The following is a 22,459-nucleotide window of genomic DNA, read 5'->3' as shown; positions in this document are numbered from 1 at the left end:
TGTTTGTTGTTGTTTAACATGCTGTAACATCCAGTGAATGAAGTATTTTTCAGTGCTGCATGGTTCTTCCCTCTGACTGACCTGTGCTGTGAATCTTGTATGTGCCAGGGATGGCACTGTTATTCCTCCTAGAGCCAACTACATTGAGGCTGACAAGTACGTCCTGCCTTTCGAGCTAGCATGTCAGTCCAAGTCTCCTCGTATTGTCAGTACATCTCTCGACTGCTTACAGGTACACAGAGTCCTCATTCACCTCACTCCACACCAATGTTTCATCTTACTCAACATTTATACATTTAAAACTCTTGTTTTAAAACTTGTTCATTTTTTAATCCTTGTAAAAAGGAATTTTTGTGACTCAAAGTTATTTTTTTGTAGTCTGCAAGAAAAAACTGTTTGTGAGATCACTAAGATCATGAAGCTTACACAAACCTGATTATGAATATTGAATGAATTCAAACACTTTATGAATTAATGTGCATTGCACTGTATTATTTACCTCTGTTGCGTATGTTGTCTCACGCTACTCTCAGATGTTGCAGAAGGAAGTCTCTGGCAAACGTCCCATTATTACTACAGCAAATGATATAGATATTTCAGATAGTAACTACAGTGTCTGAACAAATGGATCTGTTTTCGTTTGTTCAGCATTGATGCTGGATTTCTTTACTTGAAAAATTACATTCGTTCTACTTCATTCCTGTTATGTAACTTGCAGTTTACTAGTTTTGCTATTTTAATTAATTGAATCATTCCACTCATACCTGACGTTTCTTTTATTCATCACAGAAACTCATTGCGTATGGGCACATCACAGGGAATGCCCCTGACAGCGGCGCTCCAGGAAAACGGCTGATTGACCGGCTGGTGGAGACCATCTGTAACTGCTTCCAGGGACCCCAGACTGATGAGGGGGTACAGCTACAGATCATTAAGGTAAACAACTCTCCATCATACCAGTTCGTTTTTTCAGACAGGCACTTCCTGATATTGAAATTCTTTTTTTATGGTTGATTTAATGCAAATATATTTAATACAGTAAATTACATGCATACACTACTGTACAGAAGTTTGAGGTAAGTTGTTGTTGTTTGAGGTAAGTTGAGGTTGTTTATTTATTTTTTTCAGCAAGGATATTGGCACATGATGCTTTAAATCTGTGACATTATAAAGACATTTATAACGTTACATTATAGTGTAACAAATAATGTTACACTATAAACACTGTTATATATATACAGTATATACAATGTTATATTACAAAGACTATTTTAAATAAATGCTGTTTTTCTGTTCATGAAAGAATCCACAAAAATATTAAGTGGCACAACGGTTTTCAACATTAAAAATTATAAGAAATGTTTCTTGAGCACCAAACCAGCATACCGTAATTCCTCAAATAAAAACCGGTAGTCAAATAAATGCCGGGCCTCTGATAGTGGCTCGGGGCGTGGTCAACACGGACAAATAAAGGCCGGGGGGAAATTTGTGCAGCAGAGCCAGATAACAAACGTACACGCCCACTGCCGGAGCGTTTCTCGTTCTCGAGTCAAGAACCGGTTGCATCGGTTTTCGGATCACCAGTACACTGAACCGAGAACCGTTTCTGTCGGACGCATCCGATTCGAGAACCGAGGAGCTGATGATACTGCGCATGTGTGATTTAGCGTGAAGCAGACTGACACAGAGCGCATCTGAACTGAATTGATTCTTTTGGTGATTGATTCTGTGCTAATGTTATGATCTCTGACCACTGGAACGCTATCGCTTTTAATTTAAAATGGGTTATTTAAAACAATTTCTTATCAAACAGATGGAAATAGAAATAAAGGCCTGCCTCTAATAAAAGCATGCTTCAAATAAAAGCCTGTTACCTTCTGCAGTTCAGATAAATAAAGGCCCCGGCTTTTATTTGAGGAATTACGGTATTCGAATGATTTCTAAAGGCTCATAAAATCAAAATCTGTTAAATAAATTGTAATGATATTTTACAATATTACTTTTTTACTTTTTTTTTTTTAATAAATGCAGTCTTGGTGAGCATCAGAGACTTCTTTCAAAAACAATTAAATATATTATAGACATTAAATCAATAATAATTTTAAACAACATTCAATAAATTTACTTAAAATAATTCAAACCAATGTAAATTCTTTAAGACATTTTTTGGGGGGAAGAAAAGTTGCCATATAGTGTGAATTCATAGTTTGATCATTCATCTCTTTTTGACCTTGCAGTAAGTTCATGCCAAAATAATCAAAGCTGCTTCTGTATAGAACACCTACTTCAGCACTACTTCAGTCATGCAAGACACCATGAGGAAATTTTGTTAACGAAACAATTGTATGAGTTAAGAACACCGTGATTTACCTTACACCATTTTCTTTGATCTAAGCCTATCACTTATCATTTTAGATAAGCATGATATGTAAAAGTACGAAGTACGTAGATAGCAGAGGTTTGGATAAAGGCAGTTTTCACACCCAGATGTGTACATAAGATCACATGATTATCTGAGAAAGCCATCCATTAAAGGTCTTGTTTTCATCAATCTCATTATTTACCTGCATAATTCTCCAAGCCATAAATTTATCATTGTACATGAATCACTTTTATCTCGGTGGGTTTTTAAAATGCGTTTTCTTAAAATTATAATTTAAGTGAAGAATTTAATTTGAATTTGAAATTGTCTTCGTAATTGGCTTGTCCCTTTATTACTTCAGCGGCAGCAGAACTCAAGATGCTTGAACTTAAAATGTTTGTGTAAAACCAATGATCTTGTTTCCAGCATGATTTGAGATGAATCCAAAGAGCATCTTGAGTGTTCAGGGGAAGAAGAACATCTGACATGATCAGTGTCTCAAATTTACTCATTTAATAAGGTGACCTAGAAATATTGTACAACTGTACAAAAATAGTGTAGAATTTATTTATTAATTTTTTTTGAGATCCTAAAAAAAGTTATCAGATTTTTGGACCTCACTGTATTGGAATAAATTAGCATTATCTATAATTTCATCATGCATTGTGTTGCTCTACAGGCTCTGCTGACTGCTGTGACATCACCACACATAGAGATCCATGAGGGAACGATTCTCCTCACTGTCCGCACCTGCTACAACATCTACCTGGCCAGCCGCAACCTGATCAACCAGACCACAGCCAAGGCCACTCTCACACAGATGCTCAATGTCATCTTCACCCGTATGGAGAACCAGGCGGTTAGTATAAAGCATCTCCAGCTGCTGCATATTGCTGACTCAACACAACTCTATTTGGATAAAAGAACTTGAAGCGACGTTATGCTTTAGAAAAATTAGACTAAAACTTGGAAACTAGGTTTGACTTTATGGCTCTCTTGTAGGCTCTGGAAGCTCAGGAAGCAGAGAAGGACAGACAACATCTGCAGCTGCACAATCCTTCTCCAGTATCCAGTAACCCTTCACCTGTAGCCCAAAATCCTTCCCCAACTCCTGGTCGGGGGTCCGTATCACCATGCCTCGGACAAGCCCACTCAGAACAGAACGGACCCCCAACCCCCTCACTCAGCCCCCCTGGGGTCCCCTACACTCCTTCCACCCCCCAAGACTCATCCTCCATCAATGGCCAGCCAGAAGAGTCCAAGTCAGAGGAGGAGTTGGCTACTGATAAACAGAGCACAAAGGAAATTGAACATCCAGGTACAGGGGATCGTGACATGAGAAATGACTCAATTATATTTCCAGTTGTTTTAGAAAGGTATTTTAATGCCGTTTATTTGGGTAGTAGATTCTGTTTTTAATCTGACTGTTCTTACAGGAGAAGAGCTTCAGAAGTCAGACCAGATGACTTCATCAGTGGCAGGAGGTGTTGAGGGAGAGGAGGCAGAAGCAGGCACTGAGGTTCAGGAAGAGACGGAGCCGGACAGTGGATTGGGAGATAGCTCTGTGGAAGGAGGTGCGTCTCACTGGAAATAGCTGACTGCAGCTTCATGGGGAGCTGTGACGTAGTAGTCACTCCTGCATCTGTTTCTACCACAGGCTTAGATCAACATTCTGACTCAGAAACCAAAGTGTTCAAATCGGGAAACCAAACCCCTGTTGTTCGAGTCGACACACAGCAGATGAATGGAATGGTGGATGACCGTGGCTCAGAGTCCTCCACAGACATTCTGGTGTGTTTTTCATTTGTTTAATAAGACATACAGGACCGTTCAAAAGCGTGGGGTCAGTCGTTTTTCTTTTTCTTTTTTTCTAATACTCTTATTCAGCTCCGTAAAGTGATCAAATTGAGCAAAAGTGACGGTAAAGACATTAAATGCTGTTCTTGTGGACTTTCTATTGATCAAAAAATACTGAAAAATGTATCACGGTTTTCAGAAAATGATTAAGCAGTCCAACTGTTTTCAATGTTGTTATTAAAAATAATAATAACAAAAAGAAAAGACTTCAAAAACATTAACAAATCTCACAGATGCCAAACGTTTAAACATAAGTGTGTAAAGACATTGTCCAGAAAGCCTTTTTAATTGTGGTCTAACTGTTATTTTGTTTGTTTCCCGAACAGGATGCAGAAAGCATTCAGGGCAGTCAGACAGCTGCCCGCTTTTCACACATCCTACAGAAAGACGCCTTCCTCGTGTTCCGCTCCCTCTGCAAGCTTTCCATGAAGCCCCTGGCTGATGGACCACCCGACCCAAAGTAAGAACCTGGAGAGGAGATTTATTTACAGTAGATGGAATATTACATGAGAAATCAGTCAAGTAAGTATTTTTACGCGATAAACCAGTAAATGACAAATCCTGTCTGTAGTGTGATCATAAAAACTGAGATGTTGCTGTTGGAGGTCTGAGTGCTCCGTTTCCACCATTTATAGTCCCTTTAGAACAAATTTAAATTAAAGGGGGTCATATGATGCAATTTCAATTTTTCCTTTCTCTTTGGAGCGTTACAAACTGTTTGTGAATAGATAAGACCCCTAAAGTTGCAAAGACTAAAGTCTCAAACCCAAAAACATATTCTTTATAAAAGTTAAGACTCGTCCAAGACTCAAAGTATTCAGTTTCATGCTGCTGTCATTTTTCCATCCCCTCTCTTCCAGATCCCATGAGTTGCGCTCTAAGGTGGTTTCCCTGCAGCTGTTGCTGTCAGTGCTGCAGGGAGCTGGACCTGTGTTCCGAACCCATGAGATGTTTGTAAACGCCATCAAACAGTACCTGTGTGTGGCGCTCTCCAAAAACGGGGTCTCCTCTGTGCCTGAAGTGTTCGAGCTGTCTCTTGCCATCTTCCTCACCCTGCTCTCTCACTTCAAAGTGCACCTTAAGATGCAGATTGAGGTAAAAAAAAAATCAGATGTTCAGACACGCTGTCAGGCTGTAGACACTTGACTAAATTTATTTTGCATGATCTTTAAAACCTGTAATCTTAAAACTTGTGCTTAAATGTATGAAATTAGCTTTACAGACATAAATTGTTTAAAAAAAAATATATATATTTTTTTTACAGAACTAAAATATAATTTTAATTTCCTCTTTTTTTTGTCTCTTTTCCTTTAGGTGTTCTTCAGGGAGATCTTTCTGACGATCCTGGAGACGTCATCCAGCTCCTTTGAGCACAAGTGGATGGTCATTCAGACTCTAACACGAATATGTGCGGGTTGGTGCACCTCAGTGTACACTTGCACACAACATGCACACATACACACACATGTCTCACACATTATTGGTTTAAATGTCAAACCCATTTGTGAATCCGCCTGCTGCTCTTCTCACAGATGCACAATGTGTGGTGGACATTTACGTGAACTATGACTGTGATCTCAACGCTGCCAACATTTTTGAGCGGCTGGTAAATGACCTGTCTAAAATCGCGCAGGGAAGGAGTGGACAGGAGCTGGGCATGACTCCATTACAGGTAGCTATCATCATGTTTGAACTACAACATTAGTATGCTTTACATGACATGGTAATCATTTAAATGTGCATAATACAGCATATGCCATAAATGTCGATTTTATTTAGAGGATTCTTTGATCTGAAACCATTTAAATAAGGTACAAATATCAACACAAGTAATTAATCATTAAAAATAGACCAACAATATTAGCAGTGCCAGAAAACCATTTTAGAAATGAACCAGAAGAGTACAAATATCTCTTGTAAAAACCGGTTGCATTTTATTGATATCACAGTATGTCATATAATTTAGATTATTTAAACAGATGATTTATTTAGAAATTACTTAAAATGTGGTAAAAAAATATTAAAAGAAATTGTATTTTTTATTTTTTTTAGAAGTTATTATTCATAAGGAGCCAACAATATTAGCAATGCCACAATACTACATTTTAAAAATAATTCTAGAACAGCACAAAACTCTCAAGTAAAAGCTAGCGCATGATTCACTGTTGCTTTGTAGTAATTAATTCAGTGTTAATCAGTTAATGATTCATTTGCAGGAGCTGAGTTTGAGAAAAAAAGGGCTGGAGTGTCTGGTATCCATTTTGAAGTGCATGGTGGAATGGAGCAGAGACATGTACGTCAACCCCAATCTGCAGGCCAACCTTGGTAAGACAGCACTGAGGTGTTTTAATCGTCTGCATCATCAGAATTCTAGAAGTCTAGACTGTGTTGTTCTGCAGGTCAGGAGCGTCCAGCAGAGGGCGACAGTGCGGATGGGAAGCTCCAGGAGCATCTTTCCTCTCGCAGAGATAGTGTGAGCTCTCTGGACTCCACTGTGTCTTCCGGAGTTCATCCGGATCACCCCGAGCAGTACGAGGTCATCAAACATCAGAAAGAGATCATCGAGCATGGCATTGAGCTGTAAGCTGACTTTTTTTTTTTTTTGTTACTTTAGGTTCTTTTGTGATATTTTTTCTTTGACCATTTCTATGTCTCTTAAAGATTTAACAAGAAACCAAAAAGAGGATTGCAATACCTGCAGGAGCAAGGCATGCTGGGCACCTCACCGGAGGACATCGCACAGTTCCTGCAACAGGAGGAGCGACTGGACACGGTAAGTTCGTGCTTGTTTTCAGACATGGATAAATTAGTGGACAGAGACATTTTGTACTACTTAGGCTGTGCTGTGTCATGTGATCAGACTCAAGTTGGCGAGTTTCTAGGAGAGAATGTGAAGTTTAATAAAGAGGTGATGTACAGCTACGTGGACCAGCTGGACTTTTGTGGCAAAGACTTTGTGTCAGCTCTCCGTGCCTTCCTGGAAGGCTTCAGGCTTCCGGGTGAAGCCCAGAAAATCGACAGGCTCATGGAGAAGTTTGCCGCCCGCTACCTGGAGTGCAATCAGGGGTGAGTTTTGCAGTCTGTGTGGAAGAGTTTTATATTTTTTAAGCCTGCTGGGGTTTTTGTTTGCACTAACCTGTCTGTTGTTCTGTAGGCAGACTCTGTTTGCCAGCGCAGACACGGCTTATGTTCTGGCCTACTCCATCATCATGTTAACCACCGACCTGCACAGTCCACAGGTAAAGACTAGTTATTGTTTACTCACGGTCTCCCTTCTCTCCCTTTGCTTTGTGCTTGCTAAGACACCTTGGCAACTAACCAGAACCTTGCCAAATGCAAAACCACACTCTTGCAAACATCAAAATTTCAAAATCTCGTTTTGTTTTTGTTTTCTCTTCAGGTGAAGAACAAGATGACGAAGGAGCAGTACATAAAAATGAACCGTGGTATTAATGACAGTAAAGACCTGCCCATGGAGTATCTGTCCTCCATCTACGATGAAATTGCAGGCAAGAAGATTGCAATGAAAGAGAGCAAAGAATACTCCATCACTCCCAAATCCAGTAAACAGAGTAAGAGCCGCTCAACAAAATACCTGTCATTTCCTTTGATGGAATTGAATAAAACCCTGTTGAAGGCTGAAGCGAGCTATTTGTCTTCCTGTTAGATGTACCCAATGAGAAGCAGAGAAGGCTGCTGTATAACATGGAGATGGAGCAGATGGCCAAAACGGCTAAAGCTCTGATGGAGGCAGTAAGTCACGCTCAGGCTCCCTTCTTCAGTGCCACTCACCTAGAGCACGTCCGGCCAATGTTCAAGGTACTGCCACATGTCCAATAAAAACACGTCTTAACAGCTCTATGCCATTGAGTACTGGAACAGAAAGTCATTGCTAGGTCAAAAGGATCATGAGCAGTTCATGGAGTAGGTAGGATCTGATACTGTTCCAGGATGTGGTTTCACACATCAGTCTACAAAAAGGTCAAAAGGAAGTTGAACTCTGAAAGTATGTTTTGTGTGTGTTCATTTCTCAGTATGTATGTTTATGCGTTTTGATCTATGTAAAACAGCTGGCCTGGACTCCTCTTTTGGCGGCGTTCAGTGTAGGACTCCAGGATTGTGATGATCAGGACGTGGCGTCTCTTTGTCTGGAGGGGATCCGATGTGCTATCAGGATCGCTTGCATCTTCAACATGCAGGTTTGTGTTTCTACACTTTTCATATGGCAAATCATACCATTTAATTTAGCTCTTTCTGGTCTTATTTTCTTTTCTATTTCACTCTCTTTGCAGTTGGAGAGAGATGCCTATATCCAGGCCTTGGCCCGGTTTACACTGCTCACTGCCAGCTCAAGTATCACAGAGATGAAGCAGAAGAACATTGACACCATAAAGACTCTCATCATGGTCGCCCACACCGATGGAAACTACTTGGGCAACTCCTGGCATGAGGTGGGAATCAGAGTGTGCAAATGGAGTTGAGCATAGTGTCCACAATCTCTTCAAAGTGTGCTCCAATTACTCCAAATCCACTCCTGCAAAATAATTTTTTTTTATCCAGCTAGACAATTTAATCTTTAGTGAACAAATCAGCAGAATTTGCTCCAAAAATGTAGAATACAAAATAGAAAACTGGGCTGAACACTTTCACACTCACCCCAGGACAGCAGGTCATTCAGGTCATTTTGTTAAATCCTGCAAAGTCACGCAACTAACTGTAACTAAACCCCTGCTCTCCTCCAAAACTACTGATCTGCTAAAGTTTGTTTCCAGCCTCTACACATCTGCCTGCTCTTTGTTTAGATTCTGAGGTGTATCAGTCAGCTGGAGTTGGCCCAGTTGATTGGGACAGGGGTGAAGACGCGTTATATCTCCAGTGTGGTCCGGGACCAGGGAGGCAGCATAAAGGGCTTCCCATCAGGGGGAGAGGAATTCATGCCCCTCAGCTTAGGTAAGTCACAACTAAAGTTAAGAGCTCATGGATGGGGCCGAAGTGTTCAGTCTGTTTATTGGTGTGTGTGGATGATGTTCTTATGGAAGCAAAACAATATCATTGGTCTCCTGCAGGTACTCTGGTTGGAGGTCCAGACAAGCGTCAGATGGCTCATATCCAGGAGTCCGTGGGGGAGACGAGCTCTCAGAGTGTTGTGGTGGCTGTGGACAGGTGCACTGAAATCACAATACGAACATACAAACATTGCTGTTTATGTTTCCTCGTCTGACCTTCCGTCTCTGTTTTGTGTGCCAGAATCTTCACTGGATCCACCAGGCTTGATGGAAATGCAATTGGTAGGGTATTTGTTTTGTTTTAATGTAACAACATTAGTATTGATTTTTTTTTAAGGGGGCAGTATATTTTAAATATATACACTACTGTTTAAAAGAATTAATGGTTGGTGAATTTTGTATATATATATATATATATATATATATATATATATATATATATATATATATATATATATATATATATATATATATATATATATATATATATATATATATATATATATATATAAAAAAATATACTTATACTCACTAAATCTTTATATATTCAAAAAATGTAAAATTGCAATATTATGAAATATTGTTACAATTTAAAATACATTTCCTATTAGTATAATTTAAAATGTAATTTATTCCTCTGTCAAAGCTGAATTTTTAGAATCCTCTTCAGTGTCACATGATTCTTCAGAAATCATTCTAATGATGATTTGCTGCTCAAGAAACATTTATTATTCTCAGTTTTGAAAACAGTTGTACTGTAAACTAGGATGCATTTGTTTAGGATTTTTCGATTGATAGCACTTTCAAAAGGACAGCATTTATATTAAATAGAAATTTTGTCACTTTTGATCAGTGTAATGCATTCTTGCTGAATAAGATTATGCATTTATTTTAAATCATACTGACACCTAATCTTTAATTGATAGTTATTACAGCAGTATTTATCTAGCACGAAATCAATGAGGGTCTCAATTAGCTACAGGATATGACAGGACAAGTTTGAACAAATAAATTGACATTTATTTAAAATGCTCTAATTTCATTTGAAAACATGGTATTTAAGGATATAACAATTAACTCAACCTCACGATTTGATTTTCTCACGTATTTTTAATTTTTATTTTTTTTACAAAATGAGATTGAAGACATTATACGGTAAATAAAAAGCTGTCGTTTTATTAGGCTGTTGCTGCACGTTTCTTTGTGAAATTGAAACGTAACAAAACTTAATTGACATTTTAAAACAAACCCCAAATCAAACAAGTTACACAAATAAAAGAAATCTCTTAATATGAACAAACTAAGGCTTTGTCTGTGATCTTTCCATTTAAACACTGGCAAACACTGGATTCTAATCATGATCCAAACAAAGATGCAGCATGAGTAATTTTTAATCTAAATTAGACTAATTTCGAAATTTGAAGCAAAAACAGATCTGACTTAAGTTTTGTGAAACTGTACTAACAGCAGACACTGTAAAACAGCTGCTCTTATGAGATCACTCAGAGAAAAGATGAAAAAAAAAAAAAAGATAGTCTGAGTTCAACTCAGAGATATGTTCATATAAACTCCTACTCCAGTTGTATCGCGATTTGTTTAGCATTTCAACCGATTTGAATCGTCACATATTTGAATCGATTTTCAACCGGCTCACGGTTAATTGTTACATCCCTAAGGTGATGAATGTTCCCCAATGCTGCAAATGAGAGAAAAAATGCTAGGGGTTTGATATAGAGTGATTTGATTGTAACGTGGTTCACTTTGTAGTTGTTATTTTGAAGCAGTCGTGTTGATAAATAAGGACTACTGCTACTACAAGGATGAAAGTTTACATGTTTCACAAATCAAATCGTTGTAGTCCATATTTATGCACTATACAATGTGAAATACAAGTTTGCGTCACGCTACATCATTACTCATTGGAAAAAAAATTGCTTTTTACTGGGAAGCAACACTATTTTGAAAACAATTGAGCTGCTGTCACGCTACTGAGAAGTGTAGCTAGGTTATTTGCATCGCTACGTGTAGCAAGTTAATAACCCAACCCTGTTTGAGAGAATATGTGTGGGTTGATTATGTGGAAAAATATACTTGTAATTATGCTCATGTTAACTCAAGTCAGTTTTCGTTGTATTTACCAAGAAACGAACAGGAACAGCTGCATTCTTAACATATCTTTAGCTCCTTGAGTAATGGAAAATCAGTTCAGTTTTATGTTTTTATTGTGTAAGTGGGCGTCCATGCTATTTTCCTTTTCACCATAGCTTGGGTTTCTCTCATAGTCTATTCATTCATTTGGTCCATTATATCATAAGGAAGTGATTCACAAGGGGTGGGGTTGTTCAGTCAGAATTGCTTCTGAAATTCTTCTTTTTTGGACAGAAATAGTTTATTTTACATTCAGCATATAATACAACTGTGCTAGATTATAGGTTTTTGAAGGAGGGGCTTTGGTTTAGTTCTTTTCTGAAAACAGATGTTTGATGACTGCTATAGAGATTTCTGAAGTAAAAATTGTTTAATTTCATGTTGACCTTTTGTACATGCTATTGAATTGTTCGGTCACAAACTGACTCATTCCAACCCACGGTGTTTTACTTTACATTTGCTGCACACACATACTCTGTTCTTAACAAATGTGTTCTGCCAGTAGAAAGTGAACATGTAGAAATTGTATCTGGGGGCAAAAATGTCACTGAGATTTGTGTTAATTGTAAACTCTGCTCTATCTCCAGTGGACTTTGTGCGTTGGCTCTGTGCGGTGTCCATGGACGAGCTGGCCTCTGCTCACCAGCCGCGCATGTTCAGTCTTCAGAAGATAGTGGAGATCTCCTACTACAACATGAATCGCATCCGTTTGCAGTGGTCACGCATTTGGCAGGTCATCGGAGATCACTTCAACAAGGTCTGTAGCCTTACCTAAATGTGCAGTCATATTTACTGCTGCTCTGTGAATATTTGTTGTGAATGTCTTTCTCTAGATTTGATAATCAGTAAAACAGTTGTCTGATTGTGTTTTATGTCTGGTTTGGCAGGTGGGTTGTAATCCTAATGTGGATGTGGCCATCTTTGCTGTGGACTCCCTGAGACAACTTTCTATGAAGTTTCTGGAGAAAGGAGAACTGGCCAATTTCCGCTTCCAGAAGGACTTTTTAAGGCCATTTGAACACATCATGAAGAAGAACAGGTGAGGAGAGGAAAGTTAGAAATGTGAATGATAGAAAAGCCAAAGTAATGAGGCAAATTGCTGCGACATGATGAAACATGTTATTACTGGTGGAGTGTGCAATTTTCAGAAGTTGGCCAAAAATGGCATTTTCAGTTTTTAGGCCGAAAGAGAAAAAAAAGTGGAAAATATGATCTGTAAATAAACAGCCCACCACACCTCCCAGCAGTGTTCAGTGTGCAGGTTTCACTCTCCTCCTAGCGTGTCATCACTGCGCGGTGTGACGCTCCACTCAATATTCCACTCTATGAATGTGCTTTCTGTTGAGTTGCTCACTGCACATGTGAACTCTCCACTCATGTAGCGCTCATGCTCAGAAAAACAAAGTCTGCTATAAAGGTAAATCAGTAGCAAAACTCGAGAGGTTGAAGATCTGAATGTGAGAACTTGTCATATTAATATTTGTATTTGTAAGTTAAAATTTACACTCATGGCTCTGATGTGAAGAGTTGAATCTTTCAATTTGCACACACAGACAATGATCAAATATGTTGCATTATTTGTCTACTAGATAATACCTGAATGGCAAAATGAATGCAGTGTCTTAAAATCCTGTCAAAGCTAAGGATATTCAGTGAAAACAATTGGCGTTGTTCATTGGTCGGGCATCGACCAATAAAATGTTCTCATTCGCACCAAAGCCCCGCCCCCAGCTCTGCTCTCTCACATCTGCATATACAAGTACACAAGTGAGTTTTGCAACAGAATACCGCAAAAAGAGTAGCAAAAGTCAGAGCGCTAGGATTTGACCTTGTACTTCCAGATCTGAGAGGTTGTAAGTGCCGACTTGACGTTGTGCAGCGAAACTGAAGTAAAGTGCAAAAGTAAATATGTCGTAAACTTGTGTGTATGTCATTTTCTTTGTGTGAATGTCATTCTACACATTTGTGACTATTAATCTACAACTTCCAATTCAAAACACGGGTGTTTTGATCATTGTCTGTGTGTGCAAATTGAAAGATTCAACTCTTCACATCAGAGCTGTGAGTGTAAATTTTAACTTACAAATACAAATATTAATATGACAAGTTCTCACATTCAGATCTTCAACCTCTCAAGTTTAGCTACTGATTTACCTCCATAGTCTGCTCCCAGCTATGCTCTGCTCACATAGCTCTGATAATATATATATATATAATAATAATAGCTTTGTAGGACTATACATTATTTGGATAATTAGTCACAAAAAAAGCCCTCTGTATCTGATTCTGAATTAAAATAATATATTTATATTTAATATATTTTCTGTCCAATTTTATTGTTAATTTCAATAAAAGTGTGTATTTTATTGGCTTGTTTTTTATTATTATTATTATTCAGTATAATTAAAATTGGTGAGTTAAATTTAAAATGTCTCAAAATTACTTTGTATTATTCAATAAAACAATAAATAATTATTACAAAGCAGTTTCGTTTTTCGACCAGGTGCATCGCTAATTTTCAGAGGTAAAGTGTTTCTTATCCCTTAATCTTAAAATTTAGATTGTGATTTTTAAAATGCAATTTAAAAAAAATTACAGGTTTGCTGTGATTGCCAATTTTTATTACAATTTGCCAAAAATGTTGTCCTTTTATATATCAATACATTATAAAATAATATTATTACTAAATAAATATAGAAAAATTACTAAATAAAAACTTTATATATAATATTATTATTATTATTATTATTATTGTAATATTTCACTGTGAAAATGTATATTTAAGAAAAATGTTAGTTACCTAAACTAATATTTAATTACTATTATTTAATATTTAAGTAATTTTTAAACATTAAACTATCAAACTTTTATTTTGATGGAAAACCTGCATGCAGAACTTACACGGCACATATACTCATTTAAATAAATTGCAGCCTTTGCCTTTTAAATACATGTATGATTTCAGTTTTATATTGATTAATTATGCAGTCCTAACTCTGGCTCTGTGGTGCCATCAAAACTCAGTTTGAAAGACACAATCAGTCTGACAATGCAACATTAGCTAATTCAATAGCAAGTTTGGGGCAGAACTATCAGTTTCTCTGATGTGTGAAGCATTCAAGGAAACCTACCTGAAGTCATTATTTTTGCATATTTTGCCATTTTAAGCCATGCATTTCAGTTTCTTCTGCAGTAACTTCTTCATCCATTCTGAAGGTCGCCCACTATCCGGGACATGGTGATACGTTGTGTGGCCCAGATGGTGAACTCCCAGGCTGCTAATATCCGCTCTGGCTGGAAGAACATCTTCTCTGTGTTCCATCAAGCAGCATCAGATCGTGATGAGAACATTGTGGACCTCGCGTTTCAAACCACAGGACACATTGTTAGTAAGTACCAGAAAACAGACTTTATACACTTCAATCTTAAACATTTAAAAACACAAAACATCATTCTCATGTCAATCCTTTCTGTTTCCTCCACAGTGAATACATTTCAGCAGCATTTTGCCGCAGCCATCGACTCTTTCCAGGATGCAGTCAAATGTTTGTCAGAGTTTGTATGTAATGCTGCATTTCCTGACACCAGTATGGAGGCCATTCGGCTCATCCGCCACTGTGCTAAATACGTGTCTGACCGGCCGCAGGTGAGCGCTGTCACCTCAGCTTTTGTTACCCATGACGACTGAGCTTCAAAAAATGACATTTCAGTCATTTTCCCTTTTCCAGGCACTGAGGGAATACACTAGTGATGACATGAATGTGGCCCCTGGTGACCGTGTTTGGGTGCGAGGCTGGTTCCCCATCCTGTTTGAGCTTTCCTGCATCATCAACCGCTGCAAACTAGACATCAGGACCAGGTGGGTCCCCATCTCTAACCCTGCTATGGTCTTCACTTTGATCCAAAGAAACGATGTGGATGTTTGGAGCTTATTCGGAGAGTGTTTGTGTGATGCAGGGGTCTGACCGTCATGTTTGAGATCATGAAGAGTTACGGACACACCTTTGAGAAGCACTGGTGGCATGACCTCTTTCGGATCATCTTCCGAATATTTGACAACATGAAGCTCCCTGAGCAGCAAACTGAAGTGAGTATTAATCACAACTTTAATACTATAAGAGCAGTAGCACAGGGAAGTGCTCATTTCAAGTCTGTTGAATTTAATGAAGAAAAACTGTTCGAATGTTGAATGTGCAAGGCACTTTGTTATTCTTCTAGCACAGTGGCTGATAAATCGGAAGTCTTGCATATTGATAGGAATTATCTTCCAAAAGGTAAAATAAGATGGATGCATTACACGCATGTTTTTTCTTTTTAAGAAAACCGAATGGATGACAACAACATGTAACCACGCCCTGTACGCTATCTGCGATGTGTTCACACAATTCTACGAGCCTCTCAGCGAGGTGCTGCTGGCGGATATTTTTGCACAGCTGCAGTGGTGTGTGAAACAAGGTGAGGATTTCTTCAAGCTGTTGCACTAATCCTGAGGGAGAGTTTAGGAATTTTAAGACAGTGCCCTGCTACTTGCTGTACCTCATTCCAGATGGACATTTGAAATGTGACACCTACACGTCACATTTGGAGAAGCATATTGGCCCAGTGGGTGGTAGTGTTTTAAATAATACAGGGAAAGTGTTAGTGTGTTACACTCACAGCTCCGCCTCTGTTCTCAGATAATGAGCAGCTGGCGAGGTCAGGCACAAACTGTCTGGAGAACCTGGTGATCCTGAACGGGGAGAAGTTCAGTCTGGAGGTGTGGGACGTCACCTGCGCCTGCATGCTGGATATCTTCCAGACCACCAGCCCTCATGCGTATGATACTCTTGCTCACCACCATCTGTTTCAGTGACACTTAACGGCCTTCTGTCTGGATGTGTTTTGATTAGTGTTGTCAGTCGATCTCTAAAAAATGAAATACAACAAAACATTCAAATAAATTACATGATAGGCTAATTAATCTGAATAAATTCAAGTAATCACACTTGATAATTTTTTAGTGTTATCTAGCTAAATCTGTCGCGCAGACATATTCCAACTCTTGACAGGTGTTGACGTGACCACTGATATTGAAATCGGAGAGCGTTTGAACAGGCTGTTGAGGCTCCTGTAGCTCTACTTATGAAATTCTCTCTTAGTTTGGTTCTGACTTTTGCTCTTAACAGCTTGCTGACATGGCGACCAGCTGGACAGGAAGAGGAGGTGGGAGAAGGGAAACACATGGTGAGATCACAGTAACATAAATCAATATTGTGAATACACACACAAGTAATAAGCCACAATCAAGCACCTATAAGCCCTTATTCTGACATACATTGTGCCCTACGTTCTGCTAACACTTAATTTGCTTTGCTTGCCATTTAGTAGACATTTGCATATTAGGCTCTGGTTTTCATATGCATGCATGTGTGTGCTTGTCTATGTGTTTTTTAGGATGTTGAGGTTGATTCTCAGTCACAGAGTAGCTTTGAGAGGACTCTTTCAGAGAGAGGACACAGTCAGATGTCCACCGCCAGTGATGAAACCTGGAAAGGAAAATCCCAAACCAGTACGTACAGCTGCAGTGCAAAAGTGACAGTGAAGACTTACAAGGTCACAAATGATTTCTACTTCACATACTGTAAATGCTGTTGTTTTGAACTTTACATGCATTTAAAGGATCCTCAATTCCACAAATATGAAGCAGCTGTTTTCAGCATTAATGTCAAAATGTTTCTTGAGCAGTGAATCAGCATATTAGACTGATTTCTGAAAAGATCGTGTGATACTAAAGACTGAAGTAATGGTTGCTGGAATTTCAGCTTTGACATCACTAATAAATTACATTTTTAAATATATTCAAATATAAATCAGGACTTGAATCAGGTCCTGACATGACGGCGATAAAGAAGTGATAAGCTGCCATAGCCACATAATCATTTCGAGTTTTCACCAACAGCCACAATCTCTTTGAACAATATGACCTCTTCCTCTTTTAAAGTCAGCATGAAACGGAAATCACGACCGACTTCTGTTCTCTACTGTGATATATATCCAAGGAATATATCCAGGAATTGATTTTGGTCACTGAGAAATAAATGGGAGGCTGATCTGAATGTGAAATAAAACAACACTGGACAACCTTGTTGCCAATCCTTCGTGCCATTTTACACATCGTTTTTCTGTCCAGAGTTCTCTGTCCTTTTACTTTTAACGTTACTCTCTTACTCCGATCTAGGGGTCTCGGACCACAGGCTGTTTGCAGGGCTTCTTATAAAGTGTGTTGTACAGTTGGAGTTGATTCAGACCATAGATAACATTGTATTCTACCCGGCCACCAGCAAGAGGGAGGATGCTGAGAACATGGCCGCTGCTCAGGTGTGTTTGAAAGTAAACTTCATAAACTAATCTTTTTCTTATGTGTGAACAGTCCTTTATGGTGTTGATACCATGGCTTAGTTACAGCCTGCTAAACTTAAGTGTGTTTTGTTCTGTCTCTGTGTGTTTCCCAATAGCGAGATGTACTTGAGCAAGCGGAAGAGGGAGAGACAGAGGTCGATCAGGGCATGTACAGACAGCTGTCATCACAGCACCTCTTCAAACTGCTTGACTGCCTCCTTGAGTCCCACAGGTTTGCCAAGGACTTCAACTCCAACAATGAGCAGAGGACAGCGCTCTGGAGAGCAGGTCCGTGCTCTCTTATTTCCTCGTCTGGGTTGTGGTAATGCTGTCATTTATAGGAGACTGTCTTTTTTTATTGTGTCTTTTATTATTCTTGCATGTAGGCTTTAAGGGGAAGTCAAAACCGAATCTTCTGAAGCAGGAGACCAGCAGCCTGGCATGCAGTCTGAGGATCCTCTTTCGCATGTACTCAGACACGCAGCTGCGAGACTCCTGGCCAGACATCCAGACACGTCTGCTGCAGTGAGTGCAGCCGTTTGCCTCATTCATCAATCACGCCCGCTCACCAAGATCAGCACAAAGACAGCTACTTTTATACAATACAGTCTGAGTTGATTCATTTTTATTTTTTAGTATGATTATTTCATTTATAGTAACATCAAGAGCATGATTTCATATAGGTGCTGCACTCAACCCTGCATGTGTAATAATCCGATCAGTTGTATGACTCTTAAAAAAAACCAGTAGGAACTGTTTTATGTAAAACGATGAGGGATGAGTCACAAAAGTCAAGTTCTCTGATTTAAATATGCTGTACGGGAAGGTATTGGGACAGTAATGATATATGTGTGTGTGTGTGTGTTTGATTTAGGGTGTGTAGTGAAGCCCTGGCTTACTTCATCAGTCTTACCTCAGAGAGTCACCGGGAAGCCTGGACAAGCCTCCTGCTGCTGCTCCTCACCCGGACACTCAGACTGCCTGATGACAAAGTAATAACATACAGAAACAAACACTGAACCAGAGCATTAGATGCAGGGCCAAAAATTAACTTTTTTTCTCACCAGCCAATAAATATGTCATAATTACCACGTGTGTGTTTTATTATTATAATAATAATATATTAATTTTTACATTTGAAATATTCAACATATTTGGACACAAGTGCAGTGTTACATTTTTACTGAGCTAAAATGGTCATGACAACACAGGTTTATTTTTTACAATTTAACCCGAGTTCCCTGATTAGATGGATAAAGATAGTGGTACACTTTTTACCTTTCATACTGAGTCGGACATTAAAGAAGACATATTGTTTGTAATTATTGTTTGTAACTAAGTTCTCATTCACATACAAGTTTACGTTAAAAACACACGAGTTGCAAAAACAGTCGGTTATGTCTGTGACGGTAAACAGCTGGGAAAGAAATTGTATGTTTATTTTAGATCGGTGTGGCAGCAGCAAAATACAGTAAATAAATCAATAAATCTGCTCTCTTGTCTCCTCTGAGGCTGGGACTCCAAACAGTGTGCAGCCAAAGACAGAACCGTTAGCGTGCTTTGCTCGATTTTGACATGGCATTAGAGCTGGTACATCCTTGTCACTGGCAAGATTGAAATGACAGCACCGTGAGTGGGAACTTACAGATTAAGGGGTGGTAATATTAGTAAGGGAACAAAATCAGATGCGCTTGTTTTCTCAGACACTTGCAGAAAAAAACTTATCAAAACAAAGTTCCTGGGTTAATGTTTTTCACGTTTCCTTGGTTGGTAGATGTACCGGGGACCTGATTATAAGCACTTAAATCCTGGAAAAGTCCGATTTTCATATGTCACCTTTAAGTAGACATCCAGCTGGGTTCAGCTACTAGATCTTAGTTTTATAATGTAAAATATTGGCATGTTCCATGTAAGAGCAGGAAAAACAGACTGTAAAAAAATTGTGTCCTAATTAACCATACAGGTGAGTCTGATAATTAGCCAATGGGTGTTATTTCCTGTAGGAAAAGACTTGTTTTGGATATCTATCTTATCCTTCAGGGGTCTGAGTTAAGGCTTTTATTACAGGAAGCACTCTGCTAAAATGCCAGCTTGTCAGTGTGATGACCTTTATATGTAAAAGAGAACTGCGCTATTAGGCAGACAAACTACTAGCAGCCCTGGGTATCTTCCCTGTCCATAACTAAAATACACTTTTCCATTCATCACTGTTCTGATAATATCAGGTTCTCCCAGCGGCATTCCACTCCAGATTGACACTCTGCTAAACCCAAACTGAAAAAATTTAAAGGGATAGTTCACCCAAAAAAGAAAATTACCCCATGATTTTCTCAAGACATTCTAGGTGTATGCCTTTCCTCTATCAGACAAACTTGGTGTTAAAAAATGTCCTGGCTGTTCCAAGCTTTATTGTCTTGCATTTCTAATTTGTATGTTTTCATTTGTCTAATTCATTGCCATCAATGGTGGCAGAGATTTTGAAGTCCAAAAAATGTGCATCCATCCATCATAAAAAGTGTTGCACACGCCACCCCCCCCTCAAACACACAGACACACTACTATCCAAATCAATCAAATTAAATTTCAAATAAAATAAAATGGCGTCAGCCCGTGAATGTCTAACATTGTCATCTTTTTTTCAGTTCAAGCCTCATGCCTCCTGCTACTACCACCATCTGTGCGAGATGATGCAGTTTGACCTCATTCCAGAACTTCGTGCTGTTTTGCGGCGATTTTTCCTTCGCATCGGCTTCGTCTTCCACATCGCCGCTCCTGAATTGGGCCAAGCTCAGCCTTCATCATCATAATGTGGATCAGAACTGGGAAAATCAAAGACGAACTGGGAAGAGAGCGGGTCTGGTGAAGTGGTATGGATGGTCTGCGTGTACAAGCCTCTGTTGTGATTTAAAGGACTGTACAGGAACACAGAATGGTTACGTGTCTGTCCCATACTCTCCTCTGCCAGTCCTGACTCATTACCATCAGTCGCTCCCCTATGAGAGAACAGCACTGTGACTCAGCAGGGTGACTCTTCTGCTGTGTCATCTGTCTGTTGTTAAGAGTCATGAGTCATATTTGTTTATTTTTTTGACTTTCTTCTGGATGGCTACGAAAATAATTTATTACCAGTATTACTGTATATCTGGTTTCTGACCGTCTGTTGATTTAATTGTTTTGGCTTTTGTCCTATCTGTAAATTTTTGTCTGTTTTAAAAGGCTGAAGCAAGATAAACATACAGAAATAAGACCATCTCCTGTTATTAAGAGCTTGAAAATGACACCCAGTGTGCAAAGAGCTTGTGCCAGTGAATAATGGCATATTTGTTAATGATTTGTTAAGGTCCAAAAATGCCCATTATCAATGTCCTTTATTGATTCATCATACAATTAAACCATTAACTTTTAATTTGGTTTCAGTGTGTTCACACTAAAGCCCAAATTTTCCTAAGAATGTAACGGTTGCTTTCAAAGCATTTGGTGTTTATTTTACTACACTACTATTCCTTAAATGCCATCTTGCTCTTTTGTTTGTTTTTTTGTTTTGTTTGTTTTTAAGGGTTTGTTCATTCTTTTCTTTCTTTTTATTTGGTTCATATTTATCATTGAAATCTAAAGACATCTAATGGATATTAGAAGTTTGCTTGGATTTTTTTTTTTACAGTTTATTTTTGCAAGTGATGTTCACTCTTGATTTGGAGACTGAATCGGTTTACAGCATGGATGCCAGTCACTGATGTCATTACCATAAAACGAGTGAAGTGGAAGAAATACAGGAATACAAATGTACTGTATAATCCAGGTATATCTTCATTCGATCCCAGCAACATATGACTTTACTAGTGTATTACCAGTGTAGATTCAACTCCCGATTCATTTTCATTAAGGATGTATTTCATTCTTGAGGTGCATTTAAATATTTTCTGAAAAGCATTCCTTCCCTTGCAACTATGGATGTCTACTTTACTTCCCTTGAAACTGGGAAATATAAATATATATAGTATATGAAGAAATACAATGTGTAAAGTTTTCATGTAAAATATACAGAATAATGTTAAACTCTACATATTGTGATGTAATCTTACAAGCATTTGGTGAAGTAATCAATAAAGTTTGAAATTCTGAACCATTGAATTTCCTCCTACCTGTACGTTTCTTCTATATTAAGGTTTTCAAAGAGCAGTCTCATTTTTATGGCATTTCCCATTGTCTGTATAACAATATTAAATGCATATATAATGTAGTAAAGTTTACACTAGGGGTCTCTTGTTCGAATGCGAGTCTGAGTGGAGGGTCCCTGAGTGTTTAAAGATAGAAAACATCTGCTTTATATCATGACAACACCGGCATATCAAACGAAGAATTTCATTTATATAGCGAAGATTTGTACTCGTGTAAATGCGCCACAGGGTGTCGCTGTGACAGACGCGCCACGCGCATTTTGAGGTAACAAAGGTTACCATAGTAATTCTGCCATTCTTTGTTTAGTGTGCATCTAAAATGTACATTCATAACGTCAGTTAAGTATGCATATCTAAATATTTGTAGTAAGATTTAGATTATAATTTATATCAGACCCTATAATATGGAAAAGTTGCCAGTTCGTTCAGATTTAGTCATGCAGCAGTTGCCCTGAATGGCCCGTCTCAACATTTGAAAACATAATCGAATGTTGCTTTTCAAATGATAATAAGCTTTAATTAACGACTCT

At 38.5% G+C, this 22,459-nt stretch overlaps 1 protein-coding gene across 2 annotated transcripts in view; it reads left to right on the top strand.

Moving 5' to 3' along the window:
* The window catches only part of LOC132129492 (brefeldin A-inhibited guanine nucleotide-exchange protein 2-like), a 37,417-nt gene extending 15,535 nt beyond the window's left edge, over positions 1-21,882 (top strand). The window contains exons 3-39 of one of the 2 annotated variants that reach the window (XM_059541116.1): positions 109-232; positions 790-936; positions 3,042-3,221; positions 3,365-3,680; positions 3,799-3,936; positions 4,020-4,153; positions 4,546-4,679; positions 5,080-5,314; positions 5,534-5,627; positions 5,752-5,891; positions 6,436-6,544; positions 6,619-6,799; positions 6,881-6,992; positions 7,080-7,285; positions 7,374-7,458; positions 7,620-7,791; positions 7,887-8,038; positions 8,290-8,418; positions 8,512-8,670; positions 9,022-9,169; positions 9,286-9,382; positions 9,467-9,507; positions 11,961-12,130; positions 12,261-12,412; positions 14,590-14,762; positions 14,859-15,019; positions 15,102-15,232; positions 15,331-15,460; positions 15,693-15,828; positions 16,050-16,188; positions 16,539-16,596; positions 16,807-16,921; positions 17,591-17,730; positions 17,868-18,039; positions 18,138-18,276; positions 18,626-18,743; positions 20,394-21,882. In XM_059541116.1, coding sequence (XP_059397099.1) covers positions 109-232; positions 790-936; positions 3,042-3,221; positions 3,365-3,680; positions 3,799-3,936; positions 4,020-4,153; positions 4,546-4,679; positions 5,080-5,314; positions 5,534-5,627; positions 5,752-5,891; positions 6,436-6,544; positions 6,619-6,799; positions 6,881-6,992; positions 7,080-7,285; positions 7,374-7,458; positions 7,620-7,791; positions 7,887-8,038; positions 8,290-8,418; positions 8,512-8,670; positions 9,022-9,169; positions 9,286-9,382; positions 9,467-9,507; positions 11,961-12,130; positions 12,261-12,412; positions 14,590-14,762; positions 14,859-15,019; positions 15,102-15,232; positions 15,331-15,460; positions 15,693-15,828; positions 16,050-16,188; positions 16,539-16,596; positions 16,807-16,921; positions 17,591-17,730; positions 17,868-18,039; positions 18,138-18,276; positions 18,626-18,743; positions 20,394-20,558 — 5,332 coding nt within the window. In that variant the 3' untranslated portion in view covers positions 20,559-21,882. Of the gene's footprint in view, positions 1-108; positions 233-789; positions 937-3,041; positions 3,222-3,364; positions 3,681-3,798; positions 3,937-4,019; positions 4,154-4,545; positions 4,680-5,079; positions 5,315-5,533; positions 5,634-5,751; positions 5,892-6,435; positions 6,545-6,618; positions 6,800-6,880; positions 6,993-7,079; positions 7,286-7,373; positions 7,459-7,619; positions 7,792-7,886; positions 8,039-8,289; positions 8,419-8,511; positions 8,671-9,021; positions 9,170-9,285; positions 9,383-9,466; positions 9,508-11,960; positions 12,131-12,260; positions 12,413-14,589; positions 14,763-14,858; positions 15,020-15,101; positions 15,233-15,330; positions 15,461-15,692; positions 15,829-16,049; positions 16,189-16,538; positions 16,597-16,806; positions 16,922-17,590; positions 17,731-17,867; positions 18,040-18,137; positions 18,277-18,625; positions 18,744-20,393 lie in introns of both variants that reach the window. The other variant, XM_059541115.1, reaches the window with a different exon arrangement.
* Positions 21,883-22,459: the final 577 nt, after the last annotated feature.

This window comes from Carassius carassius, chromosome 46 (genome assembly GCF_963082965.1).
Source record: "Carassius carassius chromosome 46, fCarCar2.1, whole genome shotgun sequence".
Lineage (NCBI taxonomy): Eukaryota > Metazoa > Chordata > Actinopteri > Cypriniformes > Cyprinidae > Carassius > Carassius carassius.
Note: the sequence above shows the minus strand (reverse complement) of the source record. Positions and strands in the feature narration are given on the sequence as shown.